This window comes from Quercus suber, unplaced genomic scaffold (assembly GCF_002906115.3).
Source record: "Quercus suber isolate HL8 unplaced genomic scaffold, Cork oak 2.0 scaffold_593, whole genome shotgun sequence".
In the NCBI taxonomy this organism is placed as follows: Eukaryota; Viridiplantae; Streptophyta; class Magnoliopsida; order Fagales; family Fagaceae; genus Quercus; species Quercus suber.
The window spans coordinates 83,704-109,466 of NW_027070038.1; the positions used below are offsets into that span (position 1 = coordinate 83,704).

Sequence of the window (25,763 nt, forward strand, 5' to 3'; positions counted from 1 at the left end):
TTACAATGGTCAATAGAATGGGAAAAGGAAAATATTTTACAATAGTCATTAGAAATGGAAGCAGGTATCCCATATATCAAACACACGAATCTTTTCTTTTCCGTGTAAATCTCATATGTTCGGGTGAAGAGAATACATATATCCAATACATAAGATAATTTTTGCTTTGTTAGAAGTCCAATGTTAAAAGGAACTGATGCCTCTCTCCATTCTAGTAAAATATATATCCATCTCTGCATAACCATCAGTAGGTTCACAACCTAAAAAAAAAACACCAAATCAATCAAACAATGCTGGCCGTGTTGAGTTGGATTTTGCTCGCTTCCCCTTTAAGGTGAATTGTGTAAGTAGGCCGAATTCCACTAACCCAAGCACAAATGGTATTTAAGTGAAGATTAATATGTGAGCGCAGATTTTCTTGTTCCCAGTTGATGAATTACAAATAGAGAAGCTGCTATATTCTGTGAATCCACAAGACAAGAGGTACACCAAATCAACCAATTTGACTCAGGACAATGAAAATTATGTCTTCTTCTTGGTAAGAGATGATTTGACAATGGTTACAAGCTGAGAAACCAAGGGTCATCATCGCATGATTTGTCAAATAATGTGTACTCAACATAAAACCTTTGACGATGGTTTACAAGCAGAGAAACCAATGGAAAACCCCACCCCTAGAATTTTGACATGACATCCAATTTTGTACATGCTAAAAATTTCAGATCCATCCATGAACATCTTATTCATTAACCCATACAACTTCCACAAGAGATAAGATCAAAAGTCTTATAAGGCGGTGCAATCTTTTTAAGAGACCCACAAAATAAGGATCGGCAACCACCACTACCTGTTTTAGAGAGCCAACTGTTATTCTGATTTAAGGTACAATATGAGAATAGAGTAGAATCAAGGCCAACATAGATTAGAGGTCTTGTATACAGAATTTTTGTTTAAACCAACAATAACATCCATCAAAGTCTGAGCAGAAATCAAAGCATACAAATGTCTAAAAACTAGACTAACGTCAACTAGGTCCTACAAAGGTTTGGGAGCATAAATTTTTACCAGACTCCCCAATAGTTGTTACTGAAAAAGGCGAATTGGTACAAATTTTACATGAGTTTTGCCACCCAACACAAATCAGTACAACCAAATGCAGTTCTTTTCTGAATGTTGAGATCAAAGATCATTCCTCTCCTGGTGGTGATCAACTGCATTATCAGATAGCACAAGGAATACATAAGTAGAACAATCTACAAGCCAAAATGTTGTCATTACGCTAAAGACAACAGGATAACACAAATAAGTCACGATCATGCAAACCTGCGATGCTCTTTCTGATCATTGAGATCAAGATCATTCCTCTCCAGGGGGTGATCGACTGCATTACCAGATTACACAAGGAATACGTAAGTAGAACAATCTACATGCCCAAATGTTGATATTAAGGTAAAGACAACAGGATAAGACAAATAAATCACAATCATGCAAACCTGCGATATCTCTCATGCATAGGGCTTTCTGGACCACCACCAAAATTAGGACTGTCCCTGGGTTCAGGTATGGGGCTGACTTCATGACCATTGTCAGGGCTAGTTCTCTCTCTCCCATCATAAGGGCTTTGGCTGGGGACATGACCATCCTCAGGACTAGCCCTCTCTCTACCATAAGGACTGCGGCTAAGGTCACGACCATTGTTAGGGCTTTCCCTCTCCCGTTCATAAGGACTATGACTGGGGCCACGACCATTGTCAGGGCTTGCCTTCTCTCTTCCATAAGGACTACGGCTGGGGCCACGAGCAACATCAGCACTCACCCTTTCTGGTTGGTAAGGACTACGGCTAGGACCACGGCGACGATCAGACCCAACCCTATCTCTTTGATAAGGACTACGACTGCGTGTCCGACCATAATCAGGGCTAGCCCTCTCTCTCCTATAGGGACTTGGGCTGCCCCCACGGCCATAATCAGGGCTTCCTCTCTCTTTCCTATATGGACTAGCACCACGGCCATAATCAGGGCTGCCCCTCTCTCTTCGATAGGGGCTTGGGGATCGCCTTCTATCACGGCCTCTCTCCAATGACCTATCTCGACTTCTTCTATCAGGACTATATCCGTTTCTTCTTTCATCATCGTCATCCCGAACTGCGTACTCCACTGAAATAACTCGATCCAACAACTTGCTGCATAAAAGAATTAAAATACAAATTATCATCATTAGAAGCATTAAAGATATCTCAATAAATCTAACAATATGAATATTCAAGCCTTAGAACTATCCTGCCACATGTCAACAGAGCGAACCAATTCATCAACTCAAAAGATGCCCAAGGGTATTTTCACTAATGATTACTTTATAAGAAAAAAAGGAGAGAGGGGGGGACCTCTGCTTTAGTCATCAAACCTCTTCTACCTTTATCTTACGCAATATAATAGTAATAATCAATTATCAATGTTTGAATTTGTCGAATCCAGCCCACTCACTTGGTTCGGGGAGAGAGCTTAATCCAGTGAGCGACTACAAGGGAAAAGGAAAATACTTTACAATGGTCAATAGAATGGGAAAAGGAAAATATTTTACAATAGTCATTAGAAATGGAAGCAGGTATCCCATATATCAAACACACGAATCTTTTCTTTTCCGTGTAAATCTCATATGTTCGGGTGAAGAGAATACATATATCCAATACATAAGATAATTTTTGCTTTGTTAGAAGTCCAATGTTAAAAGGAACTGATGCCTCTCTCCATTCTAGTAAAATATATATCCATCTCTGCATAACCATCAGTAGGTTCACAACCTAAAAAAAAAACACCAAATCAATCAAACAATGCTGGCCGTGTTGAGTTGGATTTTGCTCGCTTCCCCTTTAAGGTGAATTGTGTAAGTAGGCCGAATTCCACTAACCCAAGCACAAATGGTATTTAAGTGAAGATTAATATGTGAGCGCAGATTTTCTTGTTCCCAGTTGATGAATTACAAATAGAGAAGCTGCTATATTCTGTGAATCCACAAGACAAGAGGTACACCAAATCAACCAATTTGACTCAGGACAATGAAAATTATGTCTTCTTCTTGGTAAGAGATGATTTGACAATGGTTACAAGCTGAGAAACCAAGGGTCATCATCGCATGATTTGTCAAATAATGTGTACTCAACATAAAACCTTTGACGATGGTTTACAAGCAGAGAAACCAATGGAAAACCCCACCCCTAGAATTTTGACATGACATCCAATTTTGTACATGCTAAAAATTTCAGATCCATCCATGAACATCTTATTCATTAACCCATACAACTTCCACAAGAGATAAGATCAAAAGTCTTATAAGGCGGTGCAATCTTTTTAAGAGACCCACAAAATAAGGATCGGCAACCACCACTACCTGTTTTAGAGAGCCAACTGTTATTCTGATTTAAGGTACAATATGAGAATAGAGTAGAATCAAGGCCAACATAGATTAGAGGTCTTGTATACAGAATTTTTGTTTAAACCAACAATAACATCCATCAAAGTCTGAGCAGAAATCAAAGCATACAAATGTCTAAAAACTAGACTAACGTCAACTAGGTCCTACAAAGGTTTGGGAGCATAAATTTTTACCAGACTCCCCAATAGTTGTTACTGAAAAAGGCGAATTGGTACAAATTTTACATGAGTTTTGCCACCCAACACAAATCAGTACAACCAAATGCAGTTCTTTTCTGAATGTTGAGATCAAAGATCATTCCTCTCCTGGTGGTGATCAACTGCATTATCAGATAGCACAAGGAATACATAAGTAGAACAATCTACAAGCCAAAATGTTGTCATTACGCTAAAGACAACAGGATAACACAAATAAGTCACGATCATGCAAACCTGCGATGCTCTTTCTGATCATTGAGATCAAGATCATTCCTCTCCAGGGGGTGATCGACTGCATTACCAGATTACACAAGGAATACGTAAGTAGAACAATCTACATGCCCAAATGTTGATATTAAGGTAAAGACAACAGGATAAGACAAATAAATCACAATCATGCAAACCTGCGATATCTCTCATGCATAGGGCTTTCTGGACCACCACCAAAATTAGGACTGTCCCTGGGTTCAGGTATGGGGCTGACTTCATGACCATTGTCAGGGCTAGTTCTCTCTCTCCCATCATAAGGGCTTTGGCTGGGGACATGACCATCCTCAGGACTAGCCCTCTCTCTACCATAAGGACTGCGGCTAAGGTCACGACCATTGTTAGGGCTTTCCCTCTCCCGTTCATAAGGACTATGACTGGGGCCACGACCATTGTCAGGGCTTGCCTTCTCTCTTCCATAAGGACTACGGCTGGGGCCACGAGCAACATCAGCACTCACCCTTTCTGGTTGGTAAGGACTACGGCTAGGACCACGGCGACGATCAGACCCAACCCTATCTCTTTGATAAGGACTACGACTGCGTGTCCGACCATAATCAGGGCTAGCCCTCTCTCTCCTATAGGGACTTGGGCTGCCCCCACGGCCATAATCAGGGCTTCCTCTCTCTTTCCTATATGGACTAGCACCACGGCCATAATCAGGGCTGCCCCTCTCTCTTCGATAGGGGCTTGGGGATCGCCTTCTATCACGGCCTCTCTCCAATGACCTATCTCGACTTCTTCTATCAGGACTATATCCGTTTCTTCTTTCATCATCGTCATCCCGAACTGCGTACTCCACTGAAATAACTCGATCCAACAACTTGCTGCATAAAAGAATTAAAATACAAATTATCATCATTAGAAGCATTAAAGATATCTCAATAAATCTAACAATATGAATATTCAAGCCTTAGAACTATCCTGCCACATGTCAACAGAGCGAACCAATTCATCAACTCAAAAGATGCCCAAGGGTATTTTCACTAATGATTACTTTATAAGAAAAAAAGGAGAGAGGGGGGGGGGGGGGGGGGAATGGATGTTGAGAAAGCTCCTTTGAAAGCTAGTATGTTTTAAAACTGATGACAAAGACATACCTCATGTTTGTTCCATCCAATGCTCTACAAGCATCCTCCTGTGATTCATACTGAACAAATGCAAAGTTCCTTCTAATCCTTACACTCACTATCTTCCCATATGGTTCAAAGTGCCTCTCCAAGTCCCTAGTCCTAGTATGATGTGTGTCGAAATTAATAACAAACAAGGTCTTTGAAGGCCTCGTATTAGCTGAAGATTTTCTGGAACCTCCAGGCCTTCTAATGCCACGCTCATGCTGCCATACAAATATAAAATAGCTTAAGCACAATGCTAATTAAAACCAACAAAAGAACAGAGTGGTAGAAAAAATTAACAATCCCAACAACAATAAGATACATTACTTTTGTCCATTCAACACGAAGCCTACGTCCCTTACGACCAAATTCTGTTCGATCAAGTCTCCGAATAGCATCCTCAGCATCTCTCTCGTTTTCCATATAGATAAAAGCGAATCCTAAAAACCAGTAAAGTAGAACAAAAGAATCAAAATTAATAAGCTTATGTAAGTCAGAAAAAGATATCTAAGGCAAGAATCCTCCCTTTAAAGGATTCTTCAACACGACGACATTTCTCCCTTAAGAAAAAATAAAGCCCCTGAAAATCTAACCTAAAATAAAGTTGTTGGTAACTTCCGTGAATTCTATAAACTAAGTGACCAGCAAAATCAGTAACAGACCTTGTGTGATGAACTAAGTGGTGTGAAGGAACAACATTCCAAAAGTGGATGTCTCATGGTAGGTCAATGAATAGAGTGCCTTCTCCATCTATTCTGCTGCCTCTGCTGTGAGGTCGGCAATGTTTCAACCTGAAACATGTCTGAAATTGAAGGCTGGGCAAAAGTCATGAGGGATGAAAGGCAATGGTGACTGAGGGAAACGTGGGATGGTAGTCCATTGAGGATCAGAATGACTCTTCTTAAAAATAAAGAAGAGGAAGCTCGTCACAGGCAGAAAATAGAATTCTGAAGAGCCCATCCATTAGCCAGGAAGAATTAGGACATGCCAAGATAATCCTGCGCCAAAGAAAATGTTGAGTATGGGGGTTGATGCCTCATAAAAAACATGTTTTTCTTAAACATATCCTGAACCCCCACTATAACTCAACAAAGAAAGCAGTCGCTGAATCATGTACTCTGCTTGATGTTATATCATACTGCCGAGCCACAAGAATTTTGGGAACCAGCCACCTTCGAGGATAGGTTTGCTCCTGCTGAGTTGACTTGCCGGTGGAGGACCCCATGCCTTATTGAGAAGAGTATAGGCAATTTTTATATGATTGTCTAGTTTACGCGATATACATCACATACCAGTGCACATTATAAATACATAAAGTAATTTCTTTCTTTTGTCCCAAAAAAATATATAAACCACTCTGCTTTGTGTTCATTAATAGAACCCCAAAATATTTATCAAGCAATTTATTTTTCAAACAAGTGAAAGCCTGCAATTGCAGGAAGTTCAAGCAATTACCTTGTTATGAGTCAGCTAGTGTGCTACCACAGGACATTGAATTATAGCAATTACCCACTCCTTTAACTCTCCTAAATTTATTTTCATCAGCACCAAATCATCCTTCACGCTTTCCCAATTTGCACCACATTTCAGTTCTCTTCCGCAGTGGAACCAAGTAAAATCGGATCAAATACGCAATTGTGTTCACCATTTTTTTTAATTACGTGATCATTTATCACTCTTGCGTGACTTGCTAACTCACAAAACTTTCAATCGCTCAAACGTTTTCCGAGAGAGTTCACTCTTGAAGTTTGACCCCGGAAATATTAAACATTTACTAATAGATTATTTTAAGAGCTAAATGAACGTTTAAGAGCTCGGCATCCAGGTCTCAATACCAAAATTATAACAATTAGCAGATAAAGCAAACAAGAAAAGAGAATCAAGGTAGATTTTTTTTTTTTTTTTTTTTAAAGAAGTTAATTGAATATTAAGGATAACTTCAAAAAATAAAATAAAAAACAAACAAACAAAAAAACAAAGAACCAAACAAACACAAGGCAGACAAGAGATCTCACCAGACTTCATATCCACCCTCTCAACCTTCCCATATCTACCAAAAAGCCGTTCCAGATCAGACTGCCGTGCATCATACTCAAAATTCCCACAGAAGATGGGCCTCATTTTTCCTGGCCACATTATGAGACAGAAGTTTCATGTTTATGTAATATATCTAGGACAAAGAAATAAGTAAACTTACTCAAAGCAACTGCAATTAGTCCAGCCTACTGTTGTAAGCGCAACCACAGTATAAAACACATGGAATATTGGCCACACAAACAACATAATTATTAAAAACAAATCAAAGTTATATTGTTCGTAAGTTGTAAGTGGATTATGTATTATAAAAAATATATGGATTGTAACTGGATGAAGTCTATAACCACATCAGATAGAGACTTCACAGTGGACATTAATATGGCTCTTTTCCGTGAAAATTTTCCCATGAAAATAAGATCATGTTAATGAACTATTTCCCGTAAATGTTACCAAAAATTACAAGTAAAGCTTCTAAAGAACCATAATGCAACAGAGAAAACCCAAAAAACCCACAAATCATAATACGCCAATAGGGAAGGCACTTGCATTGCACCTAAGCCCAACCTCACAATACCCCCAATAAAAGCAAAATTGAATGCAACAATCTCAAATTTGTACGCACACATGCATGCATGCACACAGTTTCTCCCTTCCACCCTCCCAAATGAAACCAAGATATTTAACTAAATTGAGCATCAGCAAACACATTCAAGTAGTCACTAATCACATTCGCATTGAATGAATGGGTTACTGGGGTGTGAACAGTACATCTTTCTGGGGATCATTTTCAAATAAAACTAACTTCAAAGGCAAGGAAACCAAACCTTTTCTAGACCAAAGTGGCATCATGCTCCCTTTTATATATATATATATATATATGTTGGTAAGTCACAAACACACACAATGGGTTATTAACCCACGACCTCACCCTCCACCAAGCACTTACAAGGGGAGGAGGTGGCAGTTGAGCTAGAGCTCATTAGCAGAGTGGCATTATGAACCTTTCCTCACAAGTAACACACGCACCAGTGGGTCGTGAACCTGTAACCTCACCCTCCAACTTGCTTGGGAAAGTTTCCCCCCATTTAATCCAATTAATGGTCTTAAAAAAAAAACAATGTAAACCATACAAGATCAAATATATGCCACATGTCTCACATTTGGCTAAACATTGGAGGGAAACAACCCAAGAAAAAGAAAGAAGCTTATAATGTTATTCCAATTCCAAACAGATACAGAAAACCACCCAAATCCAATACACCAATAGCACCAACAATATCAACTTATTAAACCAAAAAAAAAAAACAGCGCAACACAACTATCTCCTAGTACCTTTTAGCTACATAATCTACAAAATAAATATAATCAAAAGCCATATTCACACTAAACCCATCAAAAATTTAAACAGGAAAAATTATATAGCACAAGATAACACCCAAAAAAAATTGAAATTAGAGCTAAAATAAGCAAATTCCTAAAAAGAACAATCAGATCTACCCATAAGATAAAACCACAATACCCTAATCAGAGCCTAAACTCTCCGTTTGGTTTCCAAGAAAACTGTTATCAGAAGAGAAGAAAAGGTAAATTTTTTACAAAAGAAACTCCAACCCAGGAACAAAATTACCCAGATCACAAATTTTTCCTCTATTTTCTCAGGAACCAAACAGAACAACGAGGGGAAAAAAGAAAGGAAAGAGAGAGAAAATATATATAAGAAGAAGAATCTTGAAGATCTGATAGAGAAGTGAGGGTTTGATATTCGTTGTTTTACCTTTCGGAAGGCAGCGATTGACAAAGAGAGTGAAATTCGAGATTTGTTCTTCGAAACCCTAAGGACAGAGTTTTTAGATATTTTGTTTCTTTTTTTTGGTTTGGAATTGACTGGAAACACAAGGCTCCTGAGTTTTTATTAAATAGTAATAATGTTATGAGGTTTGTCTAAAGGAGCCTAGCTTTTCTCTTATTTCTAAAAGAGACCCATCGGGGGAATTATTATTATTATTATTTTTTCTTTTTGGCTATATTGCAAATTATCCATTTAAGAGTTTTATATCATGAAATTTCAAAATTTGAATTCCACCTTATGGAGTTCTATGTTATTTGTATTAGTATTCCCTCTATCCATATTTTCTGTTAACTGTTACAAACTTTTCTTTTTCTTTTTCTTTTTGGCTATATTGCAAATTATCCATTTAAGAGTTTTATATTATGAAATTTCAAATTTTGAATTTCACTTTATGGAGTTCTATGCTATTTGTATTAGCATTCTCTCTATCTATATTTTCCGTTAAGTGCCACAAACTTGTCACACATGTTTAGTTTATCCAATAAAATGACATCATATCATTTTTATAGTCTCAAAAAATTAAAAAATTAAAAATGATAGAATAAACTAAACACACGTGACAAACTTACGTGATCAATCGAAAATATGAATGGAAGGGCTATTGATGCAAATAGAATAGAACTTTAGGAGGTAAAATTCAAAATTTTAAATTTCAAAGTATAAAATTCAAATATCCCAAATTTTAGGAGTGTAATTTACAATTTAATATTTTTTTTAAAAAAAATTATAAGTAAAAGTTTGATATTTAGACAGACAAACAAACAAAAAAACCACTACAACTAATAACAACTAGACAAATTATGAGGTGTTAGCAAGGAAGCGATCAGGGGCTACCATGATTAAGCTTAAGTAGGGAAGGTCACCTTCGCTTATTCATTTTATTTTATTAAATATATATATATATATATATTTGACAAATTATTATTCAGAAGCTACAAAAACTCAATGTGGGGCCAGAAAGTCAGATGGCCTCGGCCCACTTCGAACCGGGCCCAAAAGTCCACGCCGAGGATGTATGTAGGGTCCGAGGATGAAAGTAAGAAGCCCAGTGTCCAAGAAACTGGTTCAAGGACGACTCTGTCCTCGGACATCCGAGACCATAAAAGTGAACAGGCAACACACCATCAAGGGGGGTCTTCCTGAATATCCAAAGAGGAAAGAGCAAGTACCACAAACAATATCAACTTATTAAACCAAAAAAAAAAAACAGCGCAACACAACTATCTCCTAGTACCTTTTAGCTACATAATCTACAAAATAAATATAATCAAAAGCCATATTCACACTAAACCCATCAAAAATTTAAACAGGAAAAATTATATAGCACAAGATAACACCCAAAAAAAATTGAAATTAGAGCTAAAATAAGCAAATTCCTAAAAAGAACAATCAGATCTACCCATAAGATAAAACCACAATACCCTAATCAGAGCCTAAGCTCTCCGTTTGGTTTCCAAGAAAACTGTTATCAGAAGAGAAGAAAAGGTAAATTTTTTACAAAAGAAACTCCAACCCAGGAACAAAATTACCCAGATCACAAATTTTTCCTCTATTTTCTCAGGAACCAAACAGAACAACGAGGGGAAAAAAGAAAGGAAAGAGAGAGAAAATATATATAAGAAGAAGAATCTTGAAGATCTGATAGAGAAGTGAGGGTTTGATATTCGTTGTTTTACCTTTCGGAAGGCAGCGATTGACAAAGAGAGTGAAATTCGAGATTTGTTCTTCGAAACCCTAAGGACAGAGTTTTTAGATATTTTGTTTCTTTTTTTTGGTTTGGAATTGACTGGAAACACAAGGCTCCTGAGTTTTTATTAAATAGTAATAATGTTATGAGGTTTGTCTAAAGGAGCCTAGCTTTTCTCTTATTTCTAAAAGAGACCCATCGGGGGAATTATTATTATTATTATTTTTTCTTTTTGGCTATATTGCAAATTATCCATTTAAGAGTTTTATCATGAAATTTCAAAATTTGAATTCCACCTTATGGAGTTCTATGATATTTGTATTAGTATTCCCTCTATCCATATTTTCTGTTAACTGTTACAAACTTTTCTTTTTCTTTTTCTTTTTGGCTATATTGCAAATTATCCATTTAAGAGTTTTATATTATGAAATTTCAAATTTTTAATTTCACTTTATGGAGTTCTATGCTATTTGTATTAGCATTCTCTCTATCTATATTTTCCGTTAAGTGCCACAAACTTGTCACACATGTTTAGTTTATCCAATAAAATGACATCATATCATTTTTATAGTCTCAAAAAATTAAAAAATTAAAAATGATAGAATAAACTAAACACACGTGACAAACTTACGTGATCAATCGAAAATATGAATGGAAGGACTATTGATGCAAATAGAATAGAACTTTAGGAGGTAAAATTCAAAATTTTAAATTTCAAAGTATAAAATTCAAATATCCCAAATTTTAGGAGTGTAATTTACAATTTAATATTTTTTAAAAAAAAAATTATAAGTAAAAGTTTGATATTTAGACAGACAAACAAACAAAAAAACCACTACAACTAATAACAACTAGACAAATTATGAGGTGTTAGCAAGGAAGCGATCAGGGGCTACCATGAATAAGCTTAAGTAGGGAAGGTCACCTTCTCTTATTCATTTTATTTTATTAAATATATATATATATATATTTGACAAATTATTATTCAGAAGCTACAAAAACTCAATGTGGGGCCAGAAAGTCAGATGGCCTCGGCCCACTTCGAACCGGGCCCAAAAGTCCACGCCGAGGATGTATGTAGGGTCCGAGGATGAAAGTAAGAAGCCCAGTGTCCAAGAAACTGGTTCAAGGACGACTCTGTCCTCGGACATCCGAGACCATAAAAGTGAACAGGCAACACACCATCAAGGGGGGTCTTCCTGAATATCCAAAGAGGAAAGAGCAAGTACCACGCATCAACAATGGAAGCACGGTGGAGGAGCAAGTCTAGGACGAACTGTTACCTCCACATTAAATGCCCACAACTAACGTCCTAGCCGCATTAATGAGGAGGGGACTCCAGAATAGTGCTGCCTTGGTTGCTGAAACCCACAGGAAGAATGGGAAGGTGGCTGATGGGACAGACATTCAAGTAGTGGCATGGTTGCTTAACAAATGTAGGGCTAGGATCAATTGAGAAAGGAGTATATAATGTAAGGAATCCCTCTTGGAAAGGGGGGATGGGAAAAAGAAGAGGAAGATGGTAGCAATCTGTATTCTCCCAAAAGCAATTGTAACCAATCACTAAAGAAGTAATAAGAACTGCAAGCTCCCAAGAGAAAGGCCGAGGAGCATCATTGTTCATTTTTATCTACGTTCGTACTATTTAAACCCACGAGTAACCATGCATGCCCGTTGCATCCCTTACTAGGACCTAGTTCTTGACCCCGCTCTCTTTAAATTCATTGCAGGGCTAGCTGGGCTTGGGTCCACTCTCTCAACACGCAGAACGGCCCGAACCTGGTCCCTACACTCAACAATATTGAATATTGTTGAGTATTGTAGCTTTGCTTGCTCAAGACACACCTGGTTTTCAAAATACTGTATTCTCCCAAAAGCAATTGTAACCAATCACTAAAGAAGTAATAAGAACTGCAAGCTCCCAAGAGAAAGGCCGAGGAGCATCATTGTTCATTTTTATCTACGTTCGTACTATTTAAACCCACGAGTAACCATGCATGCCCGTTGCATCCCTTACTAGGACCTAGTTCTTGACCCCGCTCTCTTTAAATTCATTGCAGGGCTAGCTGGGCTTGGGTCCACTCTCTCAACACGCAGAACGGCCCGAACCTGGTCCCTACACTCAACAATATTGAATATTGTTGAGTATTGTAGCTTTGCTTGCTCAAGACACACCTGGTTTTCAAAATTGTCGGTGCCTAAACAAATCAAAGCAGCATTCTAATGACAAAAAAGAGTAAAGACAACCATGTTGATGTCTCCATAGTATTATTAGTCGCCACCGTTGAGAATGGCAAGGCGAAGTTGAAGATGATTGTGGCTAAAGCTATGTCAATGATTGTTGTTCTTGATCTCTCAAATCTCAGCATTTTTTCCATTGATATTCAAAATTTTATATTAAAAAAAAAAAAAATCACTCTTCCATATACATAGATTAATTTTTTTTTTTTAAATACTGATGATGCCATAAAATACCACCTTGAAAAATTGTCCATATGGCTCGTCTACGGAAAAAAAGAAAGATGGGCACAGCCAAGTTGCCTCGTCCGTCCTTCGGGACGGACGAACAAGGTCTCGTCCGTCCCAAAGGATGGACGAGGAAAGCATGGCCATGCTAAGGCACGTCCACCCCTAGTTAGGGATGGACGAGCCAAGCATTCGTGACTTAACCAATAAATCAAAACCTCCATTGCTCACAATGAGACACCGGTTCAGATGAAGCAACTTCTACGGAAGTTATGGAAGTTACCTCCGATTTTGATGAACTCCTCGACAATAGGAACGGTTATCAGAGCAAATAACCGTTCCATACATTATATAAACACGATTCTGCGTAGAGGTAAGGGGATTCTGACTTTTTCATTTTGAGAAGGGAATAAACACTTAGATATTTTTCCTCTCTATTCCAGCCTTCTAACTTCATCATCGGAGGGTCATAGGCCGGCCTCCACCGGTCTTTACTCTGATTGAGTTTGGTTTTATAGGATTCGATTCTCAAGATTGTTGAAGTCTGAAGATTTTCAACCCACTGATTTCCTAGAGTTATCAAATACAATTATAGGGTTCCAGTTATTAATTGGTAAAGTTTCTAATAATTAACTAAAATATTTGAAATTTAATCTCCGTCTACACCAAAAATCGATTAGTATCTTGATCCGATTATATAAATATATGTGGCCAAAGAATCTCTACCAAAATGTTTACAAAATACATTTCAAATTTGTTTCCTTTTTTTTTTATTTAGGAAATACACATTTCAAAATCAATGTACAATAGTGGTTATACAAGTGGCCTAATATGAAGACTTTTCCATAACAAGCATATAATGATTATAACAATTTTAGGAAAAAGCGGCCAAGTTTCTCATTCCAAAATAGAAAATACTAATGCTGCTATTAGCTTTAGAACAAAAGCCTAACAAACTAAAATGGCAATGAGTTTAATCTATGCTACATCAATCATATAATAAATCATTTTTTTTAATTTCTATTATTTCATTTTTTAAAGTTGACACATTAATTTTTAAGGTTTCTATGGCAAAATTTGTAATATTCTTAATCGAGATTGTAAAGAGGGAAAATTCCCAACCTATCAAAAGTTGACACATCATACTACCAAAGTGCCATGTACTGCTATTAGTTTATACTATCACCATTCAAAAACCAATAGAGATTTGCCAAGTATCATTGAAATAAAAACATAAAAAGCATGCAAAATGCCAATCATACACCGATGTGTGTAAGCAATGACATAAGCAATTTAATTAGGTGTTGACATGCGTTACCTTGAAAATTAAGACATTTTGGTTAGTCAAATGATGCCATGTTTTTTGGAGGAAAAGTCTTAAAGTGAAAGTTCAAATAATGTTGAAAACACTATGAATGTTTAGAACCCCAAATAATAAAAACCAATTCAAACTTTATATCAAACAATATATGTGTGGAAAATGATAACAAGCTTATATCAGAATTGATAAACAATTTAAATTAATTAAAATCACATCCACAAGAGAAATTAAAAGGTAAAGATTAAGGGAAAAGAGATGCAAACACAAGGATAACACAACGATGTGTTATCGAAGAGGAAACCGAAACCCTCGGCGTAAAACCTCTCCACCGCCCTCCAAGCAGTTAATAATCCACTAGAAAATGAAGTTGGGATACATGAACAGCAATAGACCCTCCAAGCCTAATTTACTCAGGTACCTAAGCCTTCCAAGCTTCTTGCTCCAACGAGGTTTCACCAAACCTTTGTCTTTTCTAACTTGCCGGATTCCGCTATAAATCATAGCATCAACCAATAACCATTGGTCCCTTCCAAACTGCTTCCCTTAGTACCAAAAGACCTTCTCACAGACGTGGGTATGGTAAGAAAAGGATTTGGTCAAAAACCTCTCAATGATGTATCAATGGAGGAGGTGAGAGTAGAGGAATTTGAAGAATCTCTATGTGAAGATTGTGGATGAATCAATCTTGTTTTTCTCTAGGGTTTCTCTCCAAAATTCTCTTTGGAAGCTCTCTATATATCGTGAGTTTAAGGGGTATTTATACTAGGGTGAGATAGGAATGCGAAGAGTCAGGTTTTTCAAAACAGAGCTGGTTGGAGGCTTGGCCTCGCAACTTGACTGAGTCGCAAGTTCAAGCCACGAGATAACAGAACGGCCAGGCTGGATATTTTGTCCTGTAGTGCTCCAGCTAGTGCGACTGTTCATCTTCTCGCATGCTTCACTTGTGTGCTGAATTTGGCGGCTTGCCAGTCACGAGTCACCCGCGAATCCCAGCCGTGAAACCCTGCATTCTTGCACAATCTTGAACATTTCTTCACACTCTCTCACTCGCTACCCTTACATGAATCTCACCTAAATACAGGGTTTCTAAGTGCTGAAATATAAGCAAATTGACACAAAATAAAGCCAACAAGATGGTTGATTGAATTCAACCATACATAAATCTCCTCCAATCAAGCTGTGATATGTGTCACCAATCAAACTCCGCCATGTGTCGCTCACCCACCTCTAAACTCCTATAAATAGAAGTCTTCCTAAGGCATTTCTACACACCAAAGCATCTTGGAAGACACCATAAGCAGCATAAAAAAAGATTTAGAAGTACAAAAACTTTGCTGGAATCAAGCCCTAAAGCCTCCTGGAATTTTAAGAATTGCAACCTTGAATACGAAGAACATTCGAAGCAGAATCATTCAAATCATCTTCCAACATCTCAAAGTTCACTAGAATCAAGCTCAAAAGTCTCTAGACACTTCAAAAAACCACAAATCAGTAAAGTTCTACGGGTTAAAGCCTCCAAAACCTTGAAGAATTTCCACCACAAACCTTCGAAAACAAAGAACATGAAGAACAAAGAATTTCTAACAAGCTCATAGTCAGAGATTCATTATAATTTTGTTTCAAAGATTTCGATCCATTCCTCAAACAAATTGAAGGATATTTAGTTTTTGAGTCAAAATCACATTACTACAATTCCAATCAACAAGTCTTTCAATGAGATCAAATCATAGGATCACATTTTTGTAATTTCAAAGAATTGTACCACACTGTTAGGAACCCGGTGGTTCCTAATGGGGATTGATGGGAATTATAGGTGAATGGATGGGGATTGTAGAGAAATTGACTTAATTCGAGGTAGTCACCCTCCATAGAGAAATAGAGAGATTAAGAGAGAGAGAGAGAGAGATATGCACTAATGCACTAACATATTGGTTTATTCTTCATTCATTCTCATATTGATTTACAATCATATATTTATAGGAGACTAGCTCTAATCTCATTGGCCCACATGGCTTAAGATAATTGGCTAATTAATTCAACATGTGCCCTATGAATTAAACCATATGTAAAATGAGCTACATGTGCTCAAATCCTAACTAACTCATCCTAATCTCAACTAACTAACTAACTAACTAAAAGGATTACAACAATTGTTACAACAATTATTTCATATTCCTAACATTTCCCTCCCCTTGAAAACACCTTGCCAAATTCAAATTTATTAATATATATATATATATATATTTCAAACTCGTAATATCTAAAATCTTAAATATAGCATTTATTGTTGTTACACTTTTATTGAGTCACATTAATATTGCACTTCAGTCCACTTCGGTACTACTAAATTTAAGTGAAGGTTTTTATTTTTATTTATTTTTAAATTTTTTTATACATGATAGAATTTTACTCTAACATAATCTAAGTGTATATGTGTGTGAAGCTCCCTTCTGGAGACTTGAATATACAAATATAATATTTAGGGTAGTTATTCATTTGTTTTAATGTTCTTACTTTTAAATGAATTGCATGAGATTAATTATACATTTAAACAAAATAAATAAATATATACATATATGTATGTACGTATAGTTTTTATTTAAATAAATTATTCAAATTATTCATTCTCTTAAAAGAAATTATCATAATAATCAAAACTCATGTCAAACTTATACTTTATATGTATAATTTATTCTCTAAATTTTATTGGAGAGAGAGAGTACTTGTGGTAGGGAACTAAAAAAATAACACACCAAAATGTATGAACCCAAAATAGAGTTTTAAAAATTACAATGATTCATCAATATAAAATAGAGTTGCAAGAAAGAATAAAAAATCAAGAGAGAGAATAATAAGAATTTTATAGGAAATAATATGAGAAGAAAAAAAGTAAAAATTATAGTAACAAACACCAAATTATCTGTGTGGGGTATAAGAATCTGGCAACCCCAGCCCACTTTATATTAAGCCCAAGGCCCAGGCCGAGGAGAACGTCCGAGAATGGACGTAGAAAACCCAAGTTGCCAAGAAACATCCCCGAGGACGATCTTGTCCTCGGCCAGCTGAGATCATAAAGGGGAAGAGCAGCGCGCCACCAAAGGCAGCCTCCTTAAGCATCCCAAGAAAAATACAAGTATAAAAGGTCAGCCATGGAAGCACGGTGGAGGAGCAATTCAAGGAGAGGCTGTCACCTCCACATTAAATGCCCACAACTAACATTCTGGTCGCATTAATGAGGAAATGACCCCTGAATAGAGTTGTCTAGGTTGCTACAGCTCACAGAAAGCTAAGGAAGGTGGCTGATGGGACAAGCACTCAAGTAGTAACTTACATGATCAACAGATGGAGGGCCGAAATCAACTAAAAGGGAGTATATAATGGAAGAAATCCCCCCGAAGGAAGGGGGAGAAGAAAAAAAGGAGAAGCCTAAAACGCTGTAGCAATTCATCTCATCTTGAAAATCTTTGTAACTAGGCATTGAGAAAATAATAAGAACTACAAACTCCTCAGGAGATTGTCGAGGATGAAATTTTACGCTTTGAATCTATTTCCTTGTTATCTAACCCACCCGAAACCATGTTTAGTTGTTGTAATCCTTATTAAGGCCTAGTTCTTGAACCCATTCTCTACAAATTCATTGAATTAGGCTAGTTGGGCCTGGGTCCACTCATCTAGTAGAAGTAGTGCTCAAACACAGTCCCTACAATTGGCATCGTCTGTGGAAAGAACTTGTGTGTTAGTAAGGGCAGTAATCGAGCATGGTAGGATCAGGCCCTCATCAAGCAGGCCCCCATCAGCTTGGGCTGGCTGGATCCCAATGACAGGGCAACTTTCCCAACCCTGAACGTGATCAAAATGAAGAGAACGGAATGTTTCGAAAGGGAAGTGTGCATACCACTCAAACCAGCGAAAGCCACTCTCATGGAGGCAGCCACATGCTCCAGAGGCAAAATAACAACTAGGCCATGCAACCAGAAGAAGAAGTTAGGAGCCACGTATCCCAGAGACAAGATGATAAGCTGGCCATGCTACGAGAAATAGACGACTTGAAGAGAAAGCTGTGTTATGCACAACGAAGGTGGTCTCACCCTAGTCTTGACATGCCCTCTGACGACAAAAGCGATGATGACTATAGGCAAAAATCAAGAATTCCTCCAAGAGAGACCTTCTCTCATGAAGAAGAGTACTACCATGGGCGTAAATGTAAAAACTCATCCCCTAAAGACTTGGGACACGATGCCATAAGCAGGGCACTGGATCAACTCTCCAAATCACCTTTCACACGTCACATAGAAGGGGCTACACTTTCTCGACGATTCCAGCAGCCAACCTTTACCATTTATGACGGCAAAACAGACCTCGTGGAGCATGTGAGCCAGTTTAACCAAAGGATGGATGTCCATTATAAAAACGAGGCGCTGATGTGCAAGGTTTTCCCATCCAGCTTGGGACCAGTGTCGATGAGGTGATTCAATAGCTTAAAAACGAATTCCATAGATTCATATAAGCAGCTAACCCAAGCCTTTGGGTCCCGCTTCGTTACAAATAGTAGGGCTCCTCGGCCTTTGAGTGCGTTGTTGTCCTTATCCATGTATGATGAAGAAACTCTAAAGGCCTACTCGGACAGATATTGGGAGATGTATAATGAAATAGACTGCAATTTTGATGATGTCGCCATCAACACCTTCAAAAATAGTCTCCTAGCCGAGCACAGCTTGAGGAAGTCTTTGACCGGCAAGCCTGCCACCAGTGTTAGGAACCTGGTGGTTCCTAATGGGGATTGATGGGAATTATAGGGGAATGGATGGGGATTGTAGGGAAATTGACTTAATTCGAGGTAGTCACCCTCCATAGAGAAATAGAGAGATTAAGAGAGAGAGAGAGATATATACTAAAGCACTAAGAACTTGGTTTATACTTTCATTGATTTCTAATATTGATTTACAATCATATATTTATAGGAGACTAGCTCTAATCTCATTGGCCCACATGGCTTAAGATAATTGGCTATTTAATTCAACATGTGCCCTATGAATTAAACCATGTGTTAAATGAGCTACATGTGCTCAAATCCTAACTAACTCATCCTAATCTCAACTAACTAAATAACTAACTAAAAGGATTACAACAATTGTTACAACAATTATTTCATATTCCTAACATTTCCCTCCCCTTGAAAACACCTTGCCCACAAGGTGTTGTTATTGAGTGACACCTTCATGAGAGCAGACCGACCACTAATCCAATATGCCAAAGCATCTTGACCGTCGAACTCATCAAATATTTCCAAGCATTCAACCACTGCCCAAAATTTGAGTAAACAGATATCATTTCGAATTAGACTAGCAAATGAACACTCCCAGTAGAACCTTGACCTTTGATTTGTTGGATGATTGAAGCCATGCATAACAATCCCCACAAGAAAGTTTACTAGTACACCATCACATATGAAAGTGTTCCTTTGGACCAATAAGACCGAATTCTATCATTATTTGTTGTCCGTAGTATACATCATCTTCTTGTTTTGCGTAGACCATAGCCAAAGCACCAAGGAACTTGAAACATTTAATACCTTTCCACGTAGCCAATATTTCCTTGTCCATTTGAAACAAATTCACCACTCCATTTTGTAATTACAAAAGCCAACTTCTCAGAAACTTCATACCCACACATCATTCTCAATGCTAAGGGGTGTTCAAATGAATGGTTGGTGAATGGGAAGTACATATCAATCCAAAACATTTCCATGGTACCAACTATATCGCAAGGTTCAGAATTTCTCATCTCGGGACAAATCTCCTTCCCATTCAATGGACCACAAGAACCCGATGTGATTTTGATCTCTAAATGATCCGCATTGACGAAGAATGTTGGAGTTATACCAAAATGATAACCCATGAAGGAACTATTATTCAATTTTCTTTTTTCACTAAACGCAGTTGGTTTACTATTTTCAAGAACGACTGTTTGTTCCTTGAGCTTCTCAGGATTTTTGCTTAATGAATAGCAAAGATTATCACATGGATCTTCAAAATCATGGGCAAGTTCAGTTGATTCACGAAGCTTACCAAAACTCACTCTTTCTTTCTGTTTGAAACAGCAACTGATGGCGCTGGGAGTGTGAGCCATAATAGGACCTTTGCATGGACCACTAAAACTCGCTAATTCCTTTAAATCAAGAAACTCTTCAAGATCAGCCACATCGTCACTGTCATTTGCATCTTCACTGTCAAGGGCAGATTTTGTTGATTCAACAACCTACAACTTTTCACTTGTTCCTTCAAGACGTTGTAACTCTTCTTCAAGATTCGCATGCACTCTTGAAAGTTCTTTATTCATGGCCATGTTAGATTCAGCCAAGGCCTCCATCTTCTTTGAAATATCCTTGGATTCTTCTATGGCTTTGTTCAATAATTCTTGTATTTTTTTCAAAAGTTTTCTTTCATCATAATTGCTCATCTCAAGATCAACGGCTCTGATACCATTTGTTAGGAACCCGGTGGTTCCTAATGGGGATTGATGGGAATTATAGGGGAATGGATGGGGATTGGAGGGAAATTGACTTAATTCGAGGTAGTCACCCTCCATAGAGAAATAGAGAGATTAAGAGAGAGATATACTAAAGCACTAAGAACTTGGTTTATACTTTCATTGATTTCTAATATTGATTTACAATCATATATTTATAGGAGACTAGCTCTAATCTCATTGGCCCACATGGCTTAAGATAATTGGCTAATTAATTCAACATGTGCCCTATGAATTAAACCATGTGTTAAATGAGCTACATGGGCTCAAATCCTAACTAACTCATCCTAATCTCAACTAACTAACTAACTAACTAAAAAGATTACAACAATTGTTACAACAATTATTCATATTCCTAACAACCAGTGTACGCCAAATGATGGATCAAATTGATAAGTACAAACGAGTAGAGGATGACCAGCTGCAAGGCAGTGGAAAAGAGAAGGTTATCCCTCAGGAGAGGAGGGATTTCAGGTTAGACCAATATAACAGCAACCGCCCGAGGAGAGATTTCGTAGGGCAATCCAAAGCAACCAACATACAGGCTGTTAGTGCTGTATTCTGAGAATCAGTACATCGAGTGTTGGAGAAAATCAAGAATGAGTCATACTTCAAGTGGCCGAATAAGATGGAACCAAAGTCCACAAGGCACGATCAGAGCCTTTATTGCCAGTACCTCCAGGACCATGGACATTCCACGGAGAACTGCAGGAACCTCTGGAACTATCTAGACCAGCTAGTCCAAGAAGGAAAACTGAAGCACCTTCTGCATCATTCCAATGGTCATCAAGGCTAGGCCCATCAAGAGCCCCAGAGAGATACTGCCCTAAGGCCACCCATAGGGATGATCAATGTAATCTTGGCCATGCCAGGAAGAACAGGCACGCGCCCGTCACGAGTGTTATCTGTGACTCAGCTACATGCCAAGGAGTCCCAGCCTGAACCGAAGAGGGCCAGAAGGAACTTTCACCCAACCTTGAGTTTTTTAGAAGAAGACAAGATTGGAACCTCCCAACCCCATGACGATGTGCTGATAATCACTCTCAGAATTGAGGACTACGACGTGAAAAGGGTGATGGTGGATGATGGCAGTGGGGCCGAGGTTATGTACCCCGACCTCTACAAGGGGCTGAGGCTAAAACTGGAAGATCTGATGCCCTACAGCTCTCCTCTAATGAGCTTTGACAGGAAGCTTGTTATCCCAAAGTGCATGATTAGGCTACCCATCTAGACCAGCCCAGAGATAGTGGAGGTGAACTTTATCGTGGTAGACACCTACTCCCTATACACAGCCATCGTCGACGGACCTTGGGGGTGATTGCCTCCTCCTTGCATCAAAATGTGAAATTCCCGTCAGGAGACCAGGTCCACGAAATCCATGGCTGCCAATCCACAGCAAGACAGTATATGGTGGCTACCATTTCACATCAGCTCGATGTGAAGTCCTTGGCCTCTACTGAAGAGAACTTATAGCAATCAAAGGCCCCGGTGGCTCCTCTTGATACAGCTACCGAGGAGGCAAAGTGCGAGAATCTGAAAAAGGTGGTCATTGGTGATGACCAAGAGATGTTCTTTTAGGTCGGGGTTCAACTGCCTTTTCAGGAGAAAGAGGAGTTGATCGAGTTTCTCAAAAGAAATATTGATGTGCTTGCATGGGATGCCTGTGATGCTCCAGGGATTGATCCAGCCTTCATCTGTCACCATCCCAATGTCAACCCATCCATCATTCCCAAGAAGCAGCCACCCCGGCGCCTATCGAGAGAACACGCTGATGCGATTAGGGACGAAGTGAGTAAGTTTAAGCGTACAGGGGCTATCAAGGAAGTTTTTTACCCTGAATGGTTGGCTAACACCGTGGTGGTAAAAAAGAAAACTGGTAAATGGCGGGTTTATGTAGATTTCATGGACCTAAATAGGGCATGCCCGAAAGACCCGTTCCCCATGTCTCCTATAGACCAGCTAGTGGATGCAACTGCGAGCCATCCTCAGATGAGCTTCTTAGATGCCTTTCAAGACTATCATCAAATGCCACTAGCCTCGGAGTATCAAGAGAAAACAGCCTTTGTGACACCTGTGAGCAACTACCATTACAAAGTAATGTCGTTCGGCCTAAAAAACACAGGGTCCACTTATCAAAGGATAATGACGAAGATGTTCGAGCCGCAATTGGGCAAGAGCATCGAAATCTATATTGATGATATGATGGTGAAGAGTAAAGAAGTATCTAAGCATTTAAGAGACCTCGGCAGCACCTTTAATGTCTTAAGGAGGCATAAGTTGCGCCTAAATGCTTTCAAATGCTCCTTTGGTGTGGGATTAGGCAAGTTTTTAGGCTACATGATTACTCATAGGGGAATTGAGGTTAATCCAGACCAGATTAAGGCTATTAATGATTTAAAACCACCGCAAAACCCCAAGAAGGTCCAAAAGCTTACTGGAATGATCGCAGCTTTGAATCGATTCATTTCCAGGTCGGCGGAGAGATGCAGACCATTCTATCTCCTAATCAATAAATGGAAAGGATTTGAGTGGTCCGAGGACTATATTATGGCCTTCTGGCAACTCAAGGAGTACCTATCCCGGCCACTTATCTTATCCAGTCTTGAGGCTGACGAAGTCCTGTACGCATACATTGCTGTGGCCCCTCATGTTGTGATCTTGGTGCTAATACAGGATGAAAATGGCTTTCAAAAGCCAGTCTATTACGTGAGCAAGTCACTACATGAAGCTGAGGTCAGATACTTACCTTTGGAGAAAGCCATACTAGCTGTGGTCCATGCTACGCGAAAGTTCCCCCATTATTTCCAAGCTCATACAGTGGTCGTTCTAACCAACTACCCTTGAAGTCTGTAATTTGGATTGCTGATTACACTAGAAGGATTGCCATATGGAGCACAATTCTGGGAGCTTTCGACATCTAGTACATGTCTCGGACCTCTATAAAGGGCTAAGTCTTGGGACCTCTATAAAGGGCTAAGTCCTGGCTAACTTGGTGGCCGAATTTGTCGAACCAACAGAAGAAATGGTAGCAAAGAAGTGAAATATGGATGGAAAATCGGTTAGGATAATGTCTATGTCAGGACCCCCATGTTGGAAGGCGTATGTTGATGGCGCAGCAAATCAAAGGGGGTCTGGAGTGAGGCTGGTCCTAGTATCCCCTGAGAAGGCTATCATAGAGAAATCCTTGAGACTGGTGTTCTCGGCCACAAATAATGAAGCCAAGTATAAAGCACTGTTGCAAGGGATGGTCATGGTGCAGAAAATGGGAGGAAAAGCCGTAAAGATGTTATTGGACTCGATATTGGTATTGGGCCAAGTGAAGGGAGAGTTAGAAGCCAAAGATGCAAGGATGCAAGAGTATTTAAGCCAGGTCAAACGCTTGCAATCAGGCTTCGAACTTTTCAGCCTGTCACATGTCTTCAGAAGTGGAAACACCCATGCAGATTCATTGGCCACACTTGCTACATCTTCAGCAGGAGATTTGCCTCAGATTATTCTTGTTGAGCATCTGGGAAAAGCAAACGAGGGGGCAAAAGGCATGGTTCATATCTATCAAGTTGGAGTGGGTCCCAACTGGATAGACCTTATAGTGAGATTCCTCAAGGATGATGTTCTGTCCGAGGAAAAGTCAGAGGCTGAAAAAATACGAAGAAACGCTTCTCGGTTCTGGCTATCCGAGGACCACAAATTGTATAAACGCTCCTATTCCGGATCATATTTGCTATGTATTCACCCTAAGGCATTAGAATTACTGCTTGAGGAGCTGCATGAGGGGATCTATGGGAGCCACACAGGGAGAAGAAAAAAAGGAGAAGCATAAAACCCTATAGCAATTCGTCTCATCTTGAAAACCTTTGTAACTAGGCATTGAGAAAATAATAAGAACTACAAACTCCTTAGGAGATTGCCGAGGATGAACTTTTTATGCTTTGAATCTATTTCCTTGTTATCTAACCCACTCGAAACCATGTTTAGTTGTTGTAATCCTTATTAAGGCCTAGTTCTGAATCCATTCTCTACAAATTCATTGTATTGGGTTAGTTGGGCCTGAGTCCACTCATCTAGTAAAAGTAGTGCTCAAACCTAGTCCCTACAATCCGAGTCATGTTATGTTATGTAATAAAATAACATTAAATTCTTATATACTATATTTATAATTCAATATGATAACATCTATGAAATCAAAGATAATAAAAAAGATAACAACTTAGAAATACAAAACTTAATCAAATAGACCACCTAAAGTAGAGTTTCAAATAATACAAAAATTCATCAACCTAAAGTAGAGATGCAAAAAAAATATTAAAAAATTCACCGCGAGAGAGAGAGAGAGAGAGATAACCTTTTGTGTGTGGAAAATGAGAGAGAAATAACATTTTGTGTGCGACAAAATTATGAATAGAATGAAAAAGAGAATTGTAAATTCATAGTAAAAGGAAGGGAATAAGAACAGCAAAAAATAAAGGGATAGAAGAAAAGTGATATTAAGGTAGATAGTAGTAGGAAGATGAAAAGGTAAAAGGGAGGGAAAAAGTTAGAAAAAAGTATAACAATAAGTTGGGAAATTAATAAGAAAAAAGACTTAAAAATAAGAAAGAGAATGTTAAAAATAAGTGGATGATGTGATCGTCAATGTGGCTCAAGAAGAGCGTAACAACAATAATTACTACACATCAGCTTTTAGATGTATAACTTCTCTTAATGGTGGGCTTGGCTCTTGCATTTTTTTCATTGAATTCCTAATTCCTACCTATTTCCGCCTAATTTGGGTGCAGGAAAGATGTGAGCTCAGATGATAATTAAATTCACATTTTCATAATAATAGAGATAAATTCATATTTGGATTAAACTATGATAGTGGAT

The 25,763-nt window shown here is 38.4% G+C and overlaps 2 protein-coding genes across 3 annotated transcripts; both read right to left on the bottom strand.

Annotated features, from left to right (window-relative positions):
• Nucleotides 1-896: 896 nt before the first annotated feature.
• On the bottom strand, nt 897-2,230 carry LOC136063908 (serine/arginine-rich splicing factor RS40-like). Its single transcript, XM_065764930.1, has 3 exons — nt 1,494-2,230; nt 1,324-1,381; nt 897-1,211 (listed from the first exon to the last, which is right to left on the bottom strand). Exons 1-2 carry the CDS (start codon nt 2,225-2,227, stop codon nt 1,357-1,359), a joined length of 759 nt encoding a protein of 252 aa, XP_065621002.1. The 5' UTR covers nt 2,228-2,230; the 3' UTR covers nt 897-1,211; nt 1,324-1,356.
• A 1,207-nt stretch (nt 2,231-3,437) lies between these two features.
• On the bottom strand, nt 3,438-8,956 carry LOC112008692 (serine/arginine-rich splicing factor RS40). Of its 2 annotated transcripts, none has more exons than XM_024041025.2 (7): nt 8,824-8,956; nt 7,028-7,138; nt 5,340-5,452; nt 4,998-5,233; nt 4,035-4,724; nt 3,865-3,922; nt 3,438-3,752 (listed from the first exon to the last, which is right to left on the bottom strand). In XM_024041025.2, the coding sequence occupies exons 2-6, from the start codon at nt 7,131-7,133 to the stop codon at nt 3,898-3,900; spliced, it is 1,170 nt and encodes a 389-aa protein (XP_023896793.2). In that variant the 5' UTR covers nt 7,134-7,138; nt 8,824-8,956; the 3' UTR covers nt 3,438-3,752; nt 3,865-3,897. The 2 variants fall into 2 exon arrangements, with proteins under 2 accessions (XP_023896793.2, XP_065621000.1); XM_065764928.1 differs by lacking the exon at nt 8,824-8,956 and adding an exon at nt 5,675-6,010 and having other exon boundaries at nt 7,028-7,140.
• Nucleotides 8,957-25,763: the final 16,807 nt, after the last annotated feature.

Excerpts from the sequence above, each read along its gene's own strand:
- LOC136063908 (XM_065764930.1), bottom strand. The coding sequence starts at position 2,227 with ATGCTTCTAATGATGATAATTTGTATTTTAATTCTTTTATGCAGCAAG. Across the intron at positions 1,382-1,493 it reads ATGCATGAGAGATATCGCAG|TCGATCACCCCCTGGAGAGG; the intron begins GTTTGCATGATT and ends CTGGTAATGCAG.
- LOC112008692 (XM_024041025.2), bottom strand. The coding sequence starts at position 7,133 with ATGAGGCCCATCTTCTGTGGGAATTTTGAGTATGATGCACGGCAGTCT. Across the intron at positions 5,234-5,339 it reads TTCGTGTTGAATGGACAAAA|CATGAGCGTGGCATTAGAAG; the intron begins GTAATGTATCTT and ends TTTGTATGGCAG. Across the intron at positions 3,923-4,034 it reads ATGCATGAGAGATATCGCAG|TCGATCACCCCCTGGAGAGG; the intron begins GTTTGCATGATT and ends CTGGTAATGCAG.